Source organism: Glossina fuscipes, unplaced genomic scaffold, assembly GCF_014805625.2.
Source record: "Glossina fuscipes isolate IAEA_lab_2018 unplaced genomic scaffold, Yale_Gfus_2 3, whole genome shotgun sequence".
NCBI lineage: Eukaryota > Metazoa > Arthropoda > Insecta > Diptera > Glossinidae > Glossina > Glossina fuscipes.
This window is the reverse complement of record NW_023998417.1, coordinates 5,582,020-5,602,425: the sequence shown is the minus strand read 5'-3', so window position 1 is coordinate 5,602,425 and position 20,406 is coordinate 5,582,020. Positions and strand designations below refer to the sequence as shown.

The window sequence follows — 20,406 nt, the reverse complement described above, 5'->3', positions numbered from 1 at the left end:
TGCAAAACTAAATTTACCTTACAATATATATATATATATATGAGAAAAAAAGACACAAAATACGAATACACATATATACGTACGTACATTAGTTAGTTCTGATAGATTTAAAACAAAACTTATTGTTATTACACATTAAGTTACACATACAATATTTTAGGAAGATGACATAATTGAATTGTTGTTGTATGGCAAAATACAGAGATGACATTTTAGCATGCATTTACTCTATTTTAGATATGTTATGTATAGATAGGTAAATATGTTTTGTGTGTGTGTGTGTGTGTGTTTATATAATTTTACGTTTTTGTTTATGTTAAATATTTTCTTTGGTTTTTTTTTCCATTTAATTGCATTTGTATTACATTGTTTTTGTTGTATTTGCACAAGAAACGCATATATATATTTATATATATATATATATATATGTATATATATGCATTTATAAATATGCATATTAAGTAAGCATTTGCACTTGTCTATGATATTTATTTTATGCGTTTATTTTTGCCCCGCCCTTTTTTGAAACCGTATTAAACTGTTTTGTTTTTTCTTTGAGAAAAAAAAAAAAAAAAAAAACAATTATCCACGAAAAGTAATATAAGATTGATTGACAAGTATTTTGTTAATACTTAATCAAATTTTAAACATATGCTACATATACACATAGATATAGACGGGGAATAACATTAATTGTAAACGATTTTTATATACAATTCAATATATATATATATATATATATATGTACATATATATATATATATACTTGTACATGTAATTAATTTAGACAAGTGTTTGTTTATAATGTTGAAATGCTTGAAGAGTTCATCATCATCAACATCATCATCATCATTATCATTATCATCATCAAGCATTTCATATTGTGTTTGGACGGCTTAACACTATAGTTTTCATATAATGGCATTTTATACATAATTATAAGAACTTATGAAGAAAATTAATTACAGTTAAAAAGACAATTTTTTCTAATAAAACATTTACAAGAAGCGCATGCATCAATCCGTCGTCTTTGCATTTTCACATTTCAGTCGAAGTTTAGCGAATTTTCAGTTTGAAATTGAAATTCTTTGTCCTCGCAATTTGAAAAGATATTCGAGAAATATGTCATGAAATTTATCCCAGAGTTGTGTATGATTATCGTAAAACGTGTAGAATATTTCTCATTCGTGTTTCACACGTTTTGAAGCTTGTTCTGAACTCACATTGCTTGATGTGATGAATTCTAATTGATATTCGAAATCAAAGTCAACGTCTTTTTTCTGTAAAAAGAAGCAAAAATTATTGTTAAGTCGAAGTAAGGCCGCCCCCTTCAATATCCTACCTATCCTAACAAATCGCGTCTATCACTGAAATGATGAAATATCAAAAAAAAAAAACCCCATCTCGCGACCATATAAAAGCTTATTCTCTCGGTGCAAGTGTTACATGCGATAGGATTCTAAAATGGTAGACTTACTTACATGCTCCAAATTTTATCCTACCTCCTGTCATCAAAATTATGAAAAATGAAATTCCTTGTCTTGGTTTTGGTTGGAAAGTTTTTTTTTTTTTTTAAGAGAGGTTTCGATTCGAGGGAGCCCTTCTTTTTCCACATTTGGTGAAAAATATTCTTGTTTGGCGATTTCTGTTGGGAAATTTTGGGAAATTGCAATTTTGTTTTTTATGAAACAACTTTTCCATACAAGGCGTTATATATATATATGAAGACTGGACGAAAAAGTCTGATCTAATGCAATTCATTCTCGTCTTTTCAATAGGATAGGCCTTTGGGTGCGATTTGCGTAAATATATCTCAAAAATTTTAACCTATAAGATAAAAGCAACCGGACAGACAGACAGACAGACAGACAGACATATGAACATACAAACTTAAATCGTTTGGGAAAATGATTCCGATGATAAAATTGTTTAGTCGGTTACATGAAAACGGATACACTACTGGGTAAATATGCCTACGATATGTTTATGTTAAAAAAAAGTCATATGAAAAAGAAGAAAAATTACTTACAACACGATCGCAAATTACTGCTATAGCGGTTTTCTGTTGTTCTTCAGCTATCTTATGCTCTACCAAATAAAACATGTATTCATCGTACAGCAAACGTATTAAATGAAAACTACCAAAACTTGATGCCGATCTAAGTGTAAGGTCCCGTATCACCATCGAACTGTAGAAACTCCATTTCAATAAGAATTGTCGAGCCGCTTTCGCATAATTTGGTTTGCCATGATATTCTTGTAAAGTTGAGTCCACAACTAATTGCAACCACGATGCCCATTGCTCTAAAGAACTTTGTTGTTGGAGAGCGGCTTTAAAATCATTTTCTAAACGTTGAACAACGGTCGGTTCACATTGGCAAACCCAGGCTGCTTGTTCCTGCAATACACAATTGAAGAGTAGGGAAAAAACGAAAAAAAAAAAAAAAAATTAAACACAAATCCATTACGGAAATGAAATCGCATTTAATTTACACTTCACACCTGAACGTTATGAAAATCGACGCGATTCAAATCGTTTAGCATTTGAGCAATTTGCGTACTATTCTGCAATACAGCACGCGCCGCTTGAGCCAAATGATTGAGCGAAGTGTAACGACGTAATGTTTGACAAAATGCCGATACAGCGGTCGATTTAATTTGAATCATACGCTCCGGCACACCTAACATGCATTCGCACAACCAAATTTCCATATTCTTGGCAAAATTACGTATGGCCTGTGTTAAGGCGTTCGGTATCGAACGTAAAACATCGGGTATAATAACATCAACCATATTCTGATAGAATTGATAGTCCATCTAAATTTGAATTGACGAAGTTAAAGGGAAAGAAGTGAAGAAATCAATGGCAATCAATGCATTCATCTTTTTCAATTATTTGATATATATATATATGTGTGTGTATGTGTATGTGTATGTATGCGTGTGTTTGTGTGTTTTTGTATTTGTCTACATACTTCTCGTACAAATTTTTGCACACCTGCGCAATGGCACAAAAGATATAATTTATTTTTACTCAAATATTTCTCGTCTCCGCACTCGTCGAGACTGCTGCCATTGTCGGAGGTATCACGCCAAAAGTCACGCCATAAGAACTCAATTGTATGAAATTCGAGATTGAGAATAGCGTCTAAAAAATTTTCGCAATGCTCGCGATACATCGATCGAAATATATCCGCATCTTCTGCTGTCAATTCGTTACCGAAACTATTACCCAAATCGATGACCGGTAGAGATGGAATCGCACCGCTACCGTCACCTAAAAACTGAATATTGCGCGGACACTTTTAAATATTGCTATTACCGGCATTTCCGTTATATATTCATAGAATCATTACCTGAACGCAGGCTTCATATGTTTCGGGCTTAAGGATATGTTTTCGGGATGTCTTAGTCGTATGGCTGCCACCCATGCCAAGATTTCCGGTACTGCCAACAGTAGTACCATGAATACTGCACGTGATATTAGCATTGCTGACACCCGCGCTTAGGGATCCGGCATTGCTCGTGCTATTGGAAGACGCGGAGCCGTGCATTGCGAAGGCAGTCTTCTCTTCTGTTATTTGATTTAAGATTGAGTCTGGCTTAATGCGAATACCGTAATAATGGTATTTGGAATTGCCGCGTGTACCCAAACGTCTCGTCCGTAGGCCCGAGAATACTGAACGTATTAGTTTGCCAAAACTGGCCGCGTTTACCGGCTCCAACTTGCTCTCGTTGCAATGCTGAATGTAATGATTGTAAAGAGTTGAACGCGGTAAACTGACACCGTCTGCCGTCTCGTAGTTACGTGATAGCCATTTTATCTAAACGAATCAAGAAGAAGAAGAAGAAAGTTAAGAAGAAAATTAAATGCTTACAAAATATTGACTGATTGATTACTGCCAAGTAATTTACCGTAGCTGTCGCTATTTTATTTGTATTCCCTAAATGGCTTTCATTTTCTGATTTTATATCAGCACCTCCGCCAACACTATTGCTATTGCTAGCGCTGACACTGCCGCCGCCCAATGAATTCGTTGTCGTCGTTGACGTGGGTGTTTGCGGTGCGCCTTGTGCTTCATGCAGATAAGCCACCTCCTAGAATCGTAATCAACGCAGCAAATAATCGAACATGTGTATGTATGTGTGTGTGTGTTAATATTTTATTCTACTTACGGTCAAACTGTGCGGAGAATCACGACTATGCGATTGTGATGACGTATTCAGCAATAAACTCTCATCAACTGGTACCAAATAAGGTAAAGCACTTGGTGTATGAGCTGTGGGCGTATTCAAGGAAGCCGTCGAAGCATAGTTACCCGCAGTTGTCGTTGTATAGTAAGATTGACCGTTACTTTGATAATCACCGACCGGACAAAAGGGATAGGTCCTAATTATGAAATCGAAAACAAACAAACAAACAAAAAAACAAAAAAAAAAAAAAGTAAGAGGACATTTTTGAAACATTCCATCAGAGATATATCTATATATACATATTTATATATATATTAATTTTTACTTACATTTGCGTTTGACTAGAATTGCTGTGATACAGTTCGGTATCTACATATTGCACTTGATAGTTTTGACCAGCATCTTGGGCGGACACTGAAATTAAAAAATTATCAAATTGATTGAATAAAAAAAATTCGAGCTTTCTTCGTTCTTTCTTTCTTTCAACTGATAATGATACGGACAACGAAAAAGACTTCAGCGCACATTTATTGCCTTCGAAGGCAGATACAGTGTCGCTGATGTCGTCTTTTTTTAGCGCAAATATATATTTTGTAGTTTCTATGCGTGCGGAATAATATTTGAATATTTCCCGTCGCCTTGGATCGGATATTGTTATCAAAGTGTATAGGAAAGATAGCGTTCGGCCCCCCGCCTCCCCCAAGTTAGACGTCAGTAGTTTGAAAATTTCTCTATCTATAGGCGAATTATTCCAAGCAGTCATTGTATCCCATTAAGAAAAACGTTTTACAAATGTCGTATTAAGCCGTTCAACAGGAGCAAATTTTGCAGGGGTCTACCAACAAAATTGCGACAGCAAAAAGAGGCGGAACAACGCTTTACGTACGCGATCGAAATATACTTCTCTCTGGCTGTTACGGTAAATGTCATTTTAAAAGCTTTCTATAACATGATCACTTTACATCACTTTACGCCCATAGTTCGAAATAAAATATTATAGTCCCTCTGTCATAATTTGATAGAAGATTCACGGACAATAGTTCGAGTTCTTCGGAGAGACATTAATTTTATATGCTTGGGATTTGTCCCGTAAAAAAAAATTCGAAACTTTATATTCAAAATTTTCGCATTAATTCGCGACGACGATGACTTGACGGTAATGGAAGGTAAATGCGAGATTGCAATTATTTTTCGCCCACGTTTCGTGAATGATTTTGTTAAGAAAAGCCGAGTGAAAATTGTTTAGTGCAAATGTCTCGAAATGGTCGACCCATGCTGGCCTCAAGAATTCGTCCTTAAGGTTTAAAAATCTTGATCCGATCGATATGGGTACGATTAGACCAGCAAAACCCAGCCCAGCATCTTGGAGATAAAACATCTATCAATAAATACTTTCTAGTTCAGTTAGTTTATGCTCTAGAGAATATTTCTCTCTCCCTCTCTCTCTCTCTCGCTTGGATAAGCGTGACGAAAACGAAATTCTCATCTTTCAGTTAATGTGCGATATATCATATAAATGTGCCGACGGAAAGAAACGTCGCGTAAACGATTTCTCTTGTTAGAAGTCGAAGGACGATAAACACGAGAGACCAATTCAAAATCTCAGATCATGATGGATATAATATAAGTGGAAGAATATAATGTGATAAATGAATGCCTTATCGCGTGTCGCGTCGCCAGTTGCTTATTAAGAATACAACAATAATTGCTGCATGTACGTACCACCGCAATAGGACAAATTGTTTTGACGACGATACATGGCTGTTGGTGCGGTCGTTGATAGATTGGGCGATGCGGAAGAAGAGGACGGCGAAGGCGAGCAAGCAATAGCAGTAGTACACGTTGACGTATAATTGGCAGCTGTAGCTACAAATGTTTGATGATGATGATGATGGTGATGATGATGATGCAAATGATGGGCAATTGCGTGATGTTGATTTACCGGCGGCGGTGTTGACTGATAAGAAGCTGAGAGATTCTGATATTGATTAAGAGAATGTTGCGATTGTTGTTGGTGTTGTTGTTGTTGTTGTTGTTGTTGGTGTTGTTGTTGTTGTTGTATCGACGGATGATTTAATTGTTGATAGTGATATTGCTGATGATGATGATGATGATGCCGATTAGAATGATAATGACAATTAGCCGTTGTATGAATTTTGCAGTGACACTTATCCAAAAGATGATTAAAACTTGTACCACAATTTAGTTGCTGCAAGTGATGATGTAGTTGCTGCTGTTGCTCCAACGTTAGTCGTGAATGCATTCGTTTCGATTTTGTTTTAACAAAAGACATGCAATGCGATTCCTATCTGCGCAACACCTCCTTGATAACAAACTTTGGATTACATCAAAAAACGTGGTTTCCTAGAGGAAAATCTTTTGTTTTTTTCTTGCCCTTGCTTGCTTAATTGATAAAACTCAATTCCATGGGTGACGCAAAACGACGGTGTCCAGTTTCAATGAAATTACGCATTACCGGACTATCACTAACACAAAATGAATGATATGCACGCAACATGAATAGTGTATAGTGTAAGCAACACTTGTAGTAACTGCACTGCACTGCACGCACTAGCACGCCGCAGTATTCAATTTAGCACAACAAGTGGCGACCGAAAAATTAATCAACACCGATATCGATACAAAAAAAAAAAAAAATAAATAAATAAAACAAACGAACCGAGTAACTAAACGACGGTAAAACGACCGTCCGATCAACGATAGACGAAGAACGTATTAGTTCCTTCCCTATAATTAATTGACAGTGTATACTCGCAATAGTACCGATACTCGTAATGTGATAATATTGTGCGGCGCCAACAAATTAACAAATAAAAGTGAAAGTGACCGAAAGCTGAATTGCTTTGCCTAGCCGTCATCCGCATAGTGTTGTAGCCATGTAGCCATGGAAAGCGTTACATTGGCGTCGATTGAAGAAGAGTACTTAACTGACTTGACAACGGCCAGTAGGTAAGAAATATGATGCACATCAACGAACTAACTAACGGAGGAATTACGACTGAATTAAATATTAATAGTTATCCTAGTAATATGCCTCCTCGTTCGCTGACAACGAGCACATATCTGAGACGGCGACGACGTTGTCGACGCAACGCAAGATATATATATATATGCGTTGTTATGAATTGTGCGAATCCGTAGCCGTGTCAACGTCAACAGCAACATCAACATCAACATCGTCACCACCACTGCGCCACCACCATGTTACATATATAATCCCATCTACCATTGAATAAGAGTTACAACCCACTAAAGTTTTTCATGTTTTCTGAAAAATCCCAAAGCTTCACTTTACCTGTTTACTCTATAGGCATTATATTAACCTCCCACTCCCCTCTCCTGTTCGTCTACTTAAAAAAAAAAATAAAAAAATAAGATGTAGGAATATAACTAAAAATTTCTGTGCAAGTATACATACACATACACACACTCACACACACACACACACACACACACAGACAAACACACGAGATGGTGGTAATCAATTCTAGTGATGACATACATAACTAATCACCTGAATCCAACGACCAACAAGGATATAGCAAACTTGGTATTAGCCTAAAGGTTCGACTTTGTTCAAGTGTCATTACCGTTATAAAGCCGGATTTATTATGTGCCACCATTTTTGATTTTCTTTTTCGTTTTTTTTTTTTTTTTTAAAGCGCCCAACCACCTGTGTCTGTCAGAGTAAATCAAATAAACATCACCACCGCCAGCAACGCAACTACGCATTTTTGTGTTTGCATCCGTTTTGCAAATCCAAGTGACTGAACGCGCGTACACATCGTCACAGATACAGACATACCCATATATATATATACATATATATATATATATATATATATATATATATGCGCCATAACAACAATAGCCTGCAACTAAGCAACCAATCGTCAGGGATGCTGTGCACAGAAGCACCTCCCCTTCTGAAAAGTGAGTGTTCGCACAAAACGGATATGAAGATAGCGGGTGTTTTTTGGGATTTGCCAACGTTACCATTACACAACTATTGTTATTTTCTTTTTCACTCTGATGCTTTTACCCCCGACGATAAACAAGTGTTTGTCTTTATGTTTGTTATTCAATTCGTTTTCATCCCCATGAAATATTGCGACCACGCTTCCATGCATCTCGTGTGCGTTTTGCATTTTTGGGGGAAAAGCTGTTTTATATTATCGTGCAAAGCTTTGCTTTTTTTTCTTTTTTCGTTTTTTTTTGTTGTTTTCTTTCTTCTTTTCATTCAATTCGAAATTATGACGGACGTTACGAAGCAGCAGTGCGTATTGTGTTATTAATTGACTTTAAAACGATACAACAAGCGGCACTACTTGTGCACCTGTATACGTGCATGTATGTGTGGGTCAGTTCACCTTCACTTGGGTTTTTTTTTTTTTTTCTGTTTGTTTGTTTCAAGTGACAATCTTTTGATCATATATTTGTAAATTCCAAAAATTATTCAAATGGAATCTGAGCATAAAGTTCTACTACATCTATTGAATATTTTTTTTTTTGATGCTTTTACATTTTCATTTTTAAACAACTTTATGCAGACAAAGTAATTAATAAATGTTTTTTTCCCCTTGATTAAGAACTTGACGAAACTGTGAAACTAAATCCATCAATAAGGAAAGTCCGACTCTTTTCGAAGACCATTTCGAAGCGATTATGAAGAAAACAATAAAATTATAAATATGAACATAATGGTGAAAAAAAAAATATATTTTTTAAAAATATAAAATGGTTAATAAATTCCGGATAACATACATACACAGAGAGAGAGGGAGAGAGAAAGAGGGAGAGAGAGAAAGAGGGAGAGATAGAAAGAAAAATGAAGATAGATAGAGAGTGAGGGAGAATTAGAGATAGATAGATAGATAGACAGAGATAGAGATAGAGAAAGAGAAAGAGATAGACAGAGATAGAGATAGACAGAGATAGAGATAGAGATAGACAGAGATAGAGAAAGAGAGAGAGAAAGAGAGAGAGAGAGAGAGAGAGAGAGAGAGAGAGAGAGAGAGAGAGAGAGAGAGAGAGAGAGAAAGAGAGAGAGAAAGAGAGAGAAAGAGAGAGAAAGAGAGAGAGAGAGAGGGGAGACTAACAGACAGAAAAGATCATATTATATAGATATATGCAAACACAGATCCACATTAGGTGCTTGCAACAATTCGAATGTTAAAGAAATGGGAAATTTGATGATCTTAACCTTTCTCTACCTATCATTGACCTATTCAGCGTATGCAGACGCTAATCATGAAGCGCTTGAAATTGTTATTTCGTCATTCATTACTTTTGTTGTTTGATTTGATGAAGAAATCTGACAATGATTTGCAAAACTTATTGAAAGAAGACTCAGCTTAAACTCTCAAATTACTCTCGAACAGCTTAGCAGTTGATGAATCAATTATTTCTAGACGTTTAGCTGCGATGGAAAAGATCCAAAAACGAAGGGAAAATGGCTAACATACAAATTGACTGAAAATGTCATTGCTAACCTCGCTGCCTCATTGCTTGCCCGGCAAAAAACAAAAAGAAAATGTTTTCTGTGGCGTGACTGGCGATGAAAAGTGAAAAAAGTCATGCATTAGTTCAGGAAAGTCCTTCTCATTGACACCGAAGCGAAATATTCATGGCCATAAACTTTTCCTGTGCTTATGGTTTGATCAGCAAGACATGTCAGGGTAAGCCCGAATGAAACTGTTACTGTAAATGTCTAACGTGTTTGCTGGACGCATCATTTTGATTTTCCCTTCCTTGATTACAACTTTGGCAAATGCTTGCCAAATCATTTATCGATTTTGGGATTTCCATCGACAAGAAAAACATTAAGCAAAATTCCATAAACGAAAAATTCAAATTTAAATCTTAAAACTTTTCTCCGTGTACTAATGAGATATCCCATATGGGGCGGGGGCCAAGAAATATATCCGCCGTGTGGCTTGAATTCGAACCATTTAATTTTTTTATTTGATGAACAAATTTTCGTCACCAATTGGACTTTTTTTGGCATTCCTGAGAATCGTACAGGCGCGATGGTATCCAAAAAAATAGATCTACGTGGTCCAAATTCGCTATGTTTCTCTTCGTCAATTTACTATTATCAGTCAAATTTCACGATGACATATTGGGAATTCGATCATCTTGCCATATAAAGCTTCAGTTTCGTGAGGAACGACTATATGGGAGGGAGTTCAAAAAATTGCCTCAGCTGGTTCAATACACGCTTGTTTTCACAACAATTTAGAATCTCGGCCATTTTTGCCGAGAAATTTCGAAAATTGCAATTTTTTTTTTTTTGTGCCCGGGGGGGGGGGGAGTAGTCGAAAAAGTAGACCGACCCGAACAATTCTCAGTAGCGTTCGTCTTTTGCTCAAAACACAGTGCGCCAGTGCATCCCAAATTTCATCAAAATATCTTAAAAAATTGTGACTGGTAGGTTGAACATAAAAATACATGGAGATCATTATCAGATAGACAGATGGACGGGCAGACAGACAGACAGACGGACTTACAATCATTTCCCGAATCGATCGGTGTAATAAAAGAAAAGCGTGTATTGTAAGTCCTTCCGGGCGTTACTTGCGACACAAACTTAATATGCCCTATATACCTATACCACAATGGGTATACGGTATAAAAATTGCATTGTTAGCGGATCAGATATACTGTATCGCTTGTACTGTCGAAATGGAAGCTTCTCTTCTAACATATCTTCTGGCGGCCAATATTATGCATGTGCAAGTTATACTGCACTGCATTGCTAGCGGAATTAAAGGTATACATGCGAGGGATTGAAACTCCCTATGCCAGGATGAAAACAAGCTAATAATGAAAGCTAATAATTCAAAAGAGCAATGTAAACAACACGAGACAGAGCAAATCGCATCATAAGATATTGGTCGTGACTTGTGCATCAATTATTATGGATGTGAAAAATATATCTAACGTATGGAACCGAAAGTTAGCAAGCATTAATTGGATGGTTCAGTTGCCAAATCGATTAACTCCATTTTTGGGATTTTATTAAATTTTAATTTCAAAGCACTTCATTAGCTCCTAACTGTACATTTAAAACGAATTTTCTTAATAATAAGTATTAACACCACTAGCATCCAATTAACACCTCCCCAAAGTCCCCATACATTTCCTACACTTTCCGTTTGTGAACAAGTCTACGACAAATGTTATTGGCTTCGATAGAGGGATTGGGTAAAGGGTCAATGGATTTTTATAAAGCTGATGGCCACAAAAAGCCTGCACTAATCTGTCCATCTATCCATGAAAGATAGGTATCTCTTATTGAGCTCTTTGTGATTTTTTCTTCCTTTAAAGTTCAATTTTTTTTTTTCTTTAAGATAGCTTTCCCTTGTCGTGAAAATCTGTTCGTTTGTCCGTGGGATAAATAGCAACTGCACTTACAATGGCATTATTTTCAATATTAATAATGAAAACATATGAATCCATCATAAATTGATGATGATTCTAATCGGAAAGAGTTCTTCTTCTTCTTCTTCTTGATAGGAACAATATGTGTATGAGGAAATATTTGAAAGAGAGCCATACGTTAGATGTTTCATTGATATCTTGATAACGATATTAATTTTATTTGTAATTTTTAAGGAAAGCAATCTATAAACATTTACACGCACACATATATAAAAATATGTGCACATATATTGCCATTTACTAATGTTAACAATCTTTATTTGTTTACGAAAACAATTAAAAGAAGCCAAACAAACGTATTTTGTAAACCATACAGGTTTAGATCAAACAGACCTTTGATGGGTAAATAGATAATAAAAAGCAAGTGAGAGGAAGTAATGTTTAGTTTGGGGTGAATCTGACGCGTTCAACAAATAAGTTAAAATAATAATCTCGCGATTTTCACTAATTGTTGCTTCCATCAATTTTGTTCGAAACGAGTGATGTTATGCCGAGTTTCAAAGCGATCGCAATTGCTGTAAAGAGCTGTGAACAGGTTGGAGCACTTCTTACGAGGTCATCTCGTGATTTTTGTTCTGGTTCCCTTTGATGCCACGCGACAAGTTGTATCGAGGAAGAGTGCGTGCTTAGCGAGTTTTCTTCCATTGCCGTTCACTGGCACCGACTTTACGATTCTTCGTTAAGCCTCGTGAAAAAATTGGCTTATGAATGTTATGAAGAAAAACACGATGGAAAGAAAATCTTGATTCTCTGCACGGGAATTTACTAGAAGGCACACGACTTCAAGGGAACAATGCAATAAAGTGCAATATAATTGGCGAGAGACTGATTATAGGAAATTGTTGAATGAAAAATTCATTTGCACCGACTTTAGGATTCTCCGTTAAGCCTTGTCAAAGAAATTGGCTCATATATGTTATGAAGGAAAACACGATGCAAAGAAAATCTTGATTCTCTGCACGAGAACCCGATATAAAGTTTACACGTTGATTTTACAGGTTCACAGGCGATCAGTTGGCACACGATTCAAGGGAACCATGCAATAAAACGTAACAGAATTCGGCGAGAGACTGATTATAGGAAATTGTTGAATAAAAAACTCACTGAAAGATGGATGAACGCCCCTAAGTGAAAATTCTGCAAATGTGTTGTTATTCGAACAATAATTCGCAATTTTTTGTTCACCTAATTTCAAATTGAAAACAACTTTCGAGGTCAGTCATTAAATACCGTACACCATTTCGCCTAATAAACTTGGTTTTGTTCTCTGATGAAGCACCAAAACTTATATCATAGTTTGCTCTGCTGTAAAGACTCTTTGTACGGGAGAGGGTTGAGAATATAAGCTGTCGCGGTCCGAATTTAACTTCTTTGTCTTAAGATTCGTCGTCACTTTATCACTATATGATAAAGCGTCAAAAACTAGACTTTGTCGCCATAGAAAATTTTATTTTGCTTGGGAGTCCTTGTTTGGAGCAGACTTGGAAACGTAGACTTATGCGTCCTAATTTGATACAATTACGATTTCCTTCAAATTAATATAAAGTAACAATTTTCGTGAAAAAATATTGAAAATTATACTTTGTTAACTTAGAAGAGTTTACTTTCCATAGCATCGATTATGCGGGAGGGGATTCAACAAATTGGCCCATTGATTGCAAATTTTTCATCTGCCATGACGAAATACAATTAGTTAGTGGTTGTTGTTGAAAAATTGCAATTTTTCTGCAAGCGACGACCTTTTCAAAATAAGGCCTTTAATAGTAAGCGCTCCTAACCATGTTTCAATCCAATCCAATCCATTTTTCAATAGGTATCATCTTAAGTGCGCAGAGGCTTTCATCGGAACATCTCAAAAATAATAATAATTGTTTGTTCAGCATAAATTACATGGCGATACAAGAACTGACCGTAGGACGGACAAAGCTAAAATCAAGTTAGAAATTGATTTCGAATCGCTGGATATAATAAAAGGCGCGTCCTATTTAAAGTTTCAAGTTTGGTCAATACACCCAACCGATCCACCTGAATAGCCGAAGGCGAGGAATCTCCACTAGTAAGTCAATGGTTGTGGGTTCGAATCTCAAGTGCGGTAGAGTTTTTAATAAAAGCCAATAGTCTTCAGATGCTAGTGCTTTTAAGAATTTATTCTTGGAATTTATTTCCCTGGCGAAATTAATAATAATAATAATAATAATAATAGTAATAATACACCCAAACCATACAATTGCAATTTTTTATAGGCAAGTGTTTAAGTGTTGAAAGTGGAATAGAAATAACAATACCAAAGAACAGAATGTTAGAAGGACAGAAGTCATAAGTAGAACAGTAATAGACTGTCAGAAGAATACAAGTCATAAGTAGAACATGTTTTTCTGATAGCATATATAAATGAAAATGGATAAACTCTGATTAGCCAAGCAAAAAAAAAAAAATTTCATTTGTAAGTCATTTAATTACAAATATAGATAGATGAATGATCAATAAATGAATGTGTTTATGTAGCATTTCTTGAAAATTAAAAAAAATGATTTTTTTTTTACCAGTCATTAATAATTGGGCTTGATTTTCACATTGTTAAAGCTTCATTTAAATGGTTCGTTGATTTAATGATTCTTAATCCTTAATAATCACAAGAGATACACACACACACAAAGGCACTCAAACGCACATATAGCACATATTAAAAAAAAAAAAAAGTAAATAAAACATCTTTAGAGCTATGAAAGAAAACAACACAAACGCAAAGGCTTTTGCACAGTGGATCGAACTGAAACAAAAATTGTAGAGAAAAACAAAACAAAAAGACCAAAAAAAAAATAGCTATGATGATATAATTAATTGTGTTTCCTTCGAAATCACAAAAATCGTTTTAATATGATATTAGCGGGTCCCCACCTAAAAGCATTTCTGCAATTTGGCGAATAGGCAGCTAGGAGAAGCAACATAAGTTTTGGGTATCTTGTCACGGAAATTTCTCTATCGTTTAATGTCAGCGGAGAGAAGCGATGGGTATCGCTAAGAGTAGGAAGATATATTCCTCATTCACTTGAGGGCAATTGAGTTTTGTAGTCAGTTAACAAGTGATTTATACGATCGCTTACAATGGGTTAAAGAAACATTTTCTATCCGTTGGAGATTCATCGTAAAAGTTCATCTTATTAGAAGTATGTGTAAAGCTTGTGTTATGTTAAGAATCTCTTGTACAATGCGGAGAATGTACTGGAATTTACAAGAGGCAGAGAGGAACAGAGAGAGAGAGAGGAAGTCTGTCCGCACTGCAATTGCAAAGCGAAACAGAAAGTTGTTCACGGTTCTCGATATCGAGCAAACTCGCTTTGCAGCTGTACTCTGTTACTCGATGGAAATTTTGTGATCGGAAAAATTTTTGATCCGATTGTAAGAAAAATGCATATGCGATCGGCAGCTCGTTAAAGCTATCGCGTTTAGACGATTTTGAGGACTTTACACCCACCGCCAATTTTTTAAAAGGTATATGAATCCTGGTATTGCAAATTTCCAAACTTTACGTCTTTCGATAGTACCTACTTGCTTATGCAACTCTGATTTTATCGATACATTCAGTAACTCGTACAATTATTTTTTGGTTAAGTAATACTAGTTCGACTTAAAGAGAAGACTGGCTTTGCCAATCTATAGTTATTATGTCGGTATATGTAGCAGTATACCCTTTGTGAATTTTGAGGTTATCTTTACTCTTGCGGCCTGCAAATATTGTGATCAAATGTTGTACTTTAAATTGAGAATGTATTGTAGTAGTTTGCAATATTTAGAGCCTTTGCTGTTGTTACACATTTAGCTAACACATGCCGTAACTGGTTGTTTGTTGAAAATTTCGAATGCTTTACACATTATTGACCGCTAAACGTAATGTAATAATAAAATAATTTGCTCATATATCGAACAATTTCATCCACTGCAGAGGAGAGGAAAGGTATACATACGCAACCATAACATTATTAACTATTTGTATAAATAAAACCATATGTGTAAAGGTATAAATGACAACAGCTAGGTAGGAAGCATTATATTAAGACGCGACAGGAGGTTATTAGTGAAACTCGTGGCATCATTGGTTGCTATAGTTTATGCTGGCCGGCCCTGTTGCTTTTTACCGTTACGTCAATGATTTTTTGTTGCTTCTTTGATTTGTATATAAATTTAGTGATTTCTTTCTCTTATATTATATGAAGAAAGTGGTGGTGGGTTATTACTGTTGTTGTTGTTGTTGTTGTTGTTGTTGTTGCTGTTGTTATTATTATTATTATTGTTAATTTTCTAATAAAATCAAGTATCATCAAGTATTGTAGGTAAAGAAGTGAAGCGGCGCAAAAAAATTCAATAACAAATCCCTTATTATTATTATTTAGAAACGGAAAAAATACAAATCGAGTGGCGGTAAAGTTTTCCCGAGTGTGCATTTAACACTCGTATGCATGAATAATAGAAGAGATAATCGAAAACAATGACTACATTGCACTAAAAAGGGGAGGCGATAAGCATAATGAATGACGAAGGGAGAAGAATGAAATCACACACACACACACACACACACACACACACACACAGCATAGAGAGTGTACAAGATTTATGCTATGCATAAACATACAGTGCATTGCATTTCTATGATATCATAGCGTTTTCACTATCTGCTTATGTTAGTTATTGTTATCTGTTTTCAATAAGTATCTTTTATAAAGCGGTGTTTATATCAAAAACTTCATAATTATATACGTTAATGAACGGGCACATGAGTGCCGTATACCGCATTTAATATACATGTAAACAGAACAGAAAAAAAAAAAGGTAACAACATCAACCCTCCTCTACTTTTAACAAATTAAATCGACACATGTAAATATATGCATACATATATATACATATATATATATATAATTTATATATAACATATCACGAGACTAGTCATTAAAAATTTTATAAATGTATCGATGTCATTGGGTAACCTGCATTTGTATACATATGTATGCATGTGTGTGTGTGTGCGTGTGTGTGCGTGTGTGTATGTATGCTGAGAACACAATGAGATTTGATTTCATTTCATCTGCGAACACGTGCCCACGTGAAGTGAATCACCAGACATTGATGATGACGATGATGAGTCTACGCTCTGGCGGACAGGTATACTCATTGTCTGAGGCACACCCTCGCTAAATCCTTTGGTTATAAACAATTTCATTACTCTATACGGGTATCTTGCCATCAACTGACAACTAAGTACGCTTAATTGTTGTGCTGTATTGGTGCTGTGTTGTGCTGTGCTGTGTTGTGTTGTGTGGCCTTTGTTGTATTCTCGATAATAATGCCGTATAATCTCACAATACTTTTACCTGAATGTTTTTGTTAAAGTAAGCTTATGCTGGTTTTTAACGACGATGCCGGACATGAATAAAAACTAGGAATTTATTGAGATCATCATGTAGCAGGCAGGATGTTTAAATTAAACACTAACCGATTATATAATCTAATCAATTGTTTTTGAGAAATATTATGCAGATGTCTGCCGGAAAGGCTTATCAAGGTAAGAAGGATTGCAACCCGATTAATTGTTATCAAACAAAGAAACAATTTTTTGCAGTAAATTTTTTTGCCACAAAGTCGACGTACACGCTTACGCTCGCCCTCAATTATTTAAATTTAATAATAAAAACGGCCCAATTATTTTAGTATTCATTACGAAATATGAAAGCGGTAACAAGAACTCCTTCTTGCGGTCTCAAATGAGTGGGCAAGAAAAGCGCGTTCTCCTTGTGGCAAATATTGTTCATTCATGTCCATAACCTCAATTGAACGCACAAAATTATATATTATTTTGCTAATTGAAAATTTGTTTCCCGGAGGTTCAGAAATATATATGTGCGCTGAATTTATACATAGCTTCGATGCGGGGCAGAGAGAAAGAGACCAAGCGACCCATATTCCTACATTGATTATAAATATACTTCGCCCTAGTCTTTTATATCATATATCATATATGGAGTAAAATATCTTGTACATGTCTTAACTTTTCGCAATACTTTCGTCTCTGTTAGGCTTTCTTTTTCTTATATTCTTTTTTGGGCTAAACCGTAACCCTTTGATTATTATTTCCTAAATCGTCGGTTACTAATCAGCGCACGATAGAGATGCTATTGACGCGTTTTCGTATTACGATGGATTACTTCGGGATCGCGTCGCAATCAAAGGGTTAATTATTGACAATTATTTTTCAACTTCTATTCACAAATTTTTCCATTGCAATTAAAAGCTTAGTTTGGTCAATTTGAGATTTAGATAGGCACTCATCATAGCCCCGTAGAGATCATATTAGTCAAAGGACTGCCCCGACTATCAACTTAGGCAGGGTCTACAATTTTTAAAACTTATCAAAAGGACAGTTCAATAACAACGCCTTCGACCTAAGGTCGAAGAGTAAAAAAAAAAAACATATATCCCGCAAAAATAAGGATCAAAAAAGAAACGAAAAATCTCAAGTCGCGTTAAGTCTCTATCTGTTACGACAGAAATTGAATTGAAACTGAATACTTATCCTATACTTTGAACTTAAATCGTCTAAAATCTTGACCATTAATTATATGTTTGGCGAACATTTCTCTGGCAAAGCTTCGTACTTTTCTAATCTTGCCGTTGATCTGCATCACATGGCCTAAGACTTAATCGTGATTATAGTGGATTTTATCGAACTACTAACGATACTAGTAAGTAAGGCTTGGCCAGGAAGTCAGTAGATCAAAGATAAAAGAGCTCTATTTTTAATGTTATTTACAGAAATAAAGCTATTTGGAAAGACTATAACGATTTGTTGTCAATAAAGCTAACTATTCATCTATTTCATCCTATATATATATATACATATATTATGTAAAGCTCACTATTACCACCTATCGCATATCGAAGAATACAAAATTTAAAATACATAATATAAGAAATGCTCTTAAATAAAAAGAAAACTATATTCGGTTGTGACCGATTTTTTTACACCCATCACCGTTATTTTAAAAAGCCAAAAAAAAAGTAAAAGAAGTACATTTTCAAACTCTATAATACGAAGTGGGAGAGGCTGATTTTTTCTATTTTTAAAATAAAAATTTTTTTTCTTATAGACGCGTGAGCGTTATAGGCGTGTCCTTTGAAAACTTTAGATTTCCAATTCTTTTGCAATTTAGTGGGCGAACTTTTGGCGTATGGAAGAATGTTTTTCACGGATACTATTTCTACTTGGGTAGAGGACATATGAATGGACGGACTTGCTTATGGGGTTGTTGAAGCTGGTTTCTGAACATTGTAAAGCTATTGAGAGAAAAAATTAAATTATGACACACTATAAAAGTAAGTAGGCGTGCCATTTTTGTAGAGGTATTAACAGCATCGCCTAAGGAATATGCGGTCAAATTTTTCTCCGTCAAGGTTTAGGTGTAATGAGTAAAAAACAAATTTTTTATATCTTTTAGAAAATAGAGGTGTTCTCAGCTTACGTGGTACTGTGGGCGTGTTCCTCGACCCATTTACTTCCTTGCAGGATCAACTTGCTTGCAAGAACTTTCAATGTTTTTGGCAAATTTGCAGGCGTTAGCTTCACTTTTGCGTCCAGGAGAGCAGACGGACAGACGGACATGCTTAAATCGTTTCAGCATTTAATGCTAATCAAGAGTATGTACACTTTGTGAGGTCTCTGAAGCTGCCGTTTGGGCGCTTCAACAAAACAATTTTGCCTTTCATTCCTCGACAATGGATATAAATGGATATAAGCCCGAGATCAAGGTAAGTTTCTTTTGCGTAGAAACTCTGTTATTTGCTGATCGATTTGTCATCAAACAAATTAAATACAAGTACATGCGATATTCTGCTTACCTGTTACGGTGATAAATTGCGGCGTTACATCTTCATCATCTACGGATGGTGCTTGTAATACCGTCACTTGCCCATTCGCTACCTGCTGTACCAGATCGGAATCGTCTTTAATCGCCGTCAGTGTGGCAATGTTACAAGCGTTTGTATCATTGCTCGAGGCATCAGCAGCATCCATGGGTACGACCACACTAATGACCGCCACCTCTTCCTGTTGATGACTAGTTGTTAACTTTTTCTATAATGCATAATACAACCGCATGCAACTATGTAGGAGACTAGTGGCGGCAATTTTTTCGACTTACCTGTGTCATAACATCTTCAAAATTATCGGTTGTTATGAATTCAAATTCATCTTCGGCGCCATTGGACTCTGTCGTTACTGTCAGGGCATTTGATTCGGCATCGCCTAATGTCCCAACCGTGGTTCCTCCATTGAGATCATGATTTTCATTTGTGCTTTGTGTCGTTAAAATTATCTCCGATTGTATTGGATCGGTGGTGGCCGTAATAGCAGTTACATTTTGTGCATCGCCATCGTTTGTAATCGCTCCTGTTGCGGTTGTGGTAATAAAATTTCTCGGTGCCGCTAACTGTGTAGTCATAATATATTTTCGATTTGTGCGTACGCAATACCAGTTAGTTAAATTATTTTATTTTTAAAAATTTGATTTGTCTTCGATTTAATAAATATTAAGGCAACTTGTGGTTTATTTGTTCATTTTATTGATTAATAAAAAAAGTATCACATCTGCAATGAGAAAAAAAATTGAGAAAATATATTAGAAAAAAAAAAAAAAAAAAAACAAAATTTTATGCGATTATAATGAAAGAATTTTTTCTATAGATAATCATCAGTCT

The 20,406-nt window shown here is 35.5% G+C and overlaps 1 protein-coding gene across 1 annotated transcript; it reads right to left on the bottom strand.

Annotated features, from left to right (window-relative positions):
- Nucleotides 1-560: 560 nt before the first annotated feature.
- LOC119634858 (DNA-binding protein RFX2) lies at nucleotides 561-20,258 on the bottom strand. The gene is made up of 10 exons (XM_038029266.1): nucleotides 19,851-20,258; nucleotides 19,549-19,783; nucleotides 4,524-4,608; nucleotides 4,177-4,390; nucleotides 3,916-4,098; nucleotides 3,357-3,824; nucleotides 2,976-3,284; nucleotides 2,503-2,817; nucleotides 2,030-2,398; nucleotides 561-1,280 (listed from the first exon to the last, which is right to left on the bottom strand). The coding sequence occupies exons 1-10, from the start codon at nucleotides 20,148-20,150 to the stop codon at nucleotides 1,182-1,184; spliced, it is 2,577 nt and encodes an 858-aa protein (XP_037885194.1). The 5' UTR covers nucleotides 20,151-20,258; the 3' UTR covers nucleotides 561-1,181.
- Nucleotides 20,259-20,406: the final 148 nt, after the last annotated feature.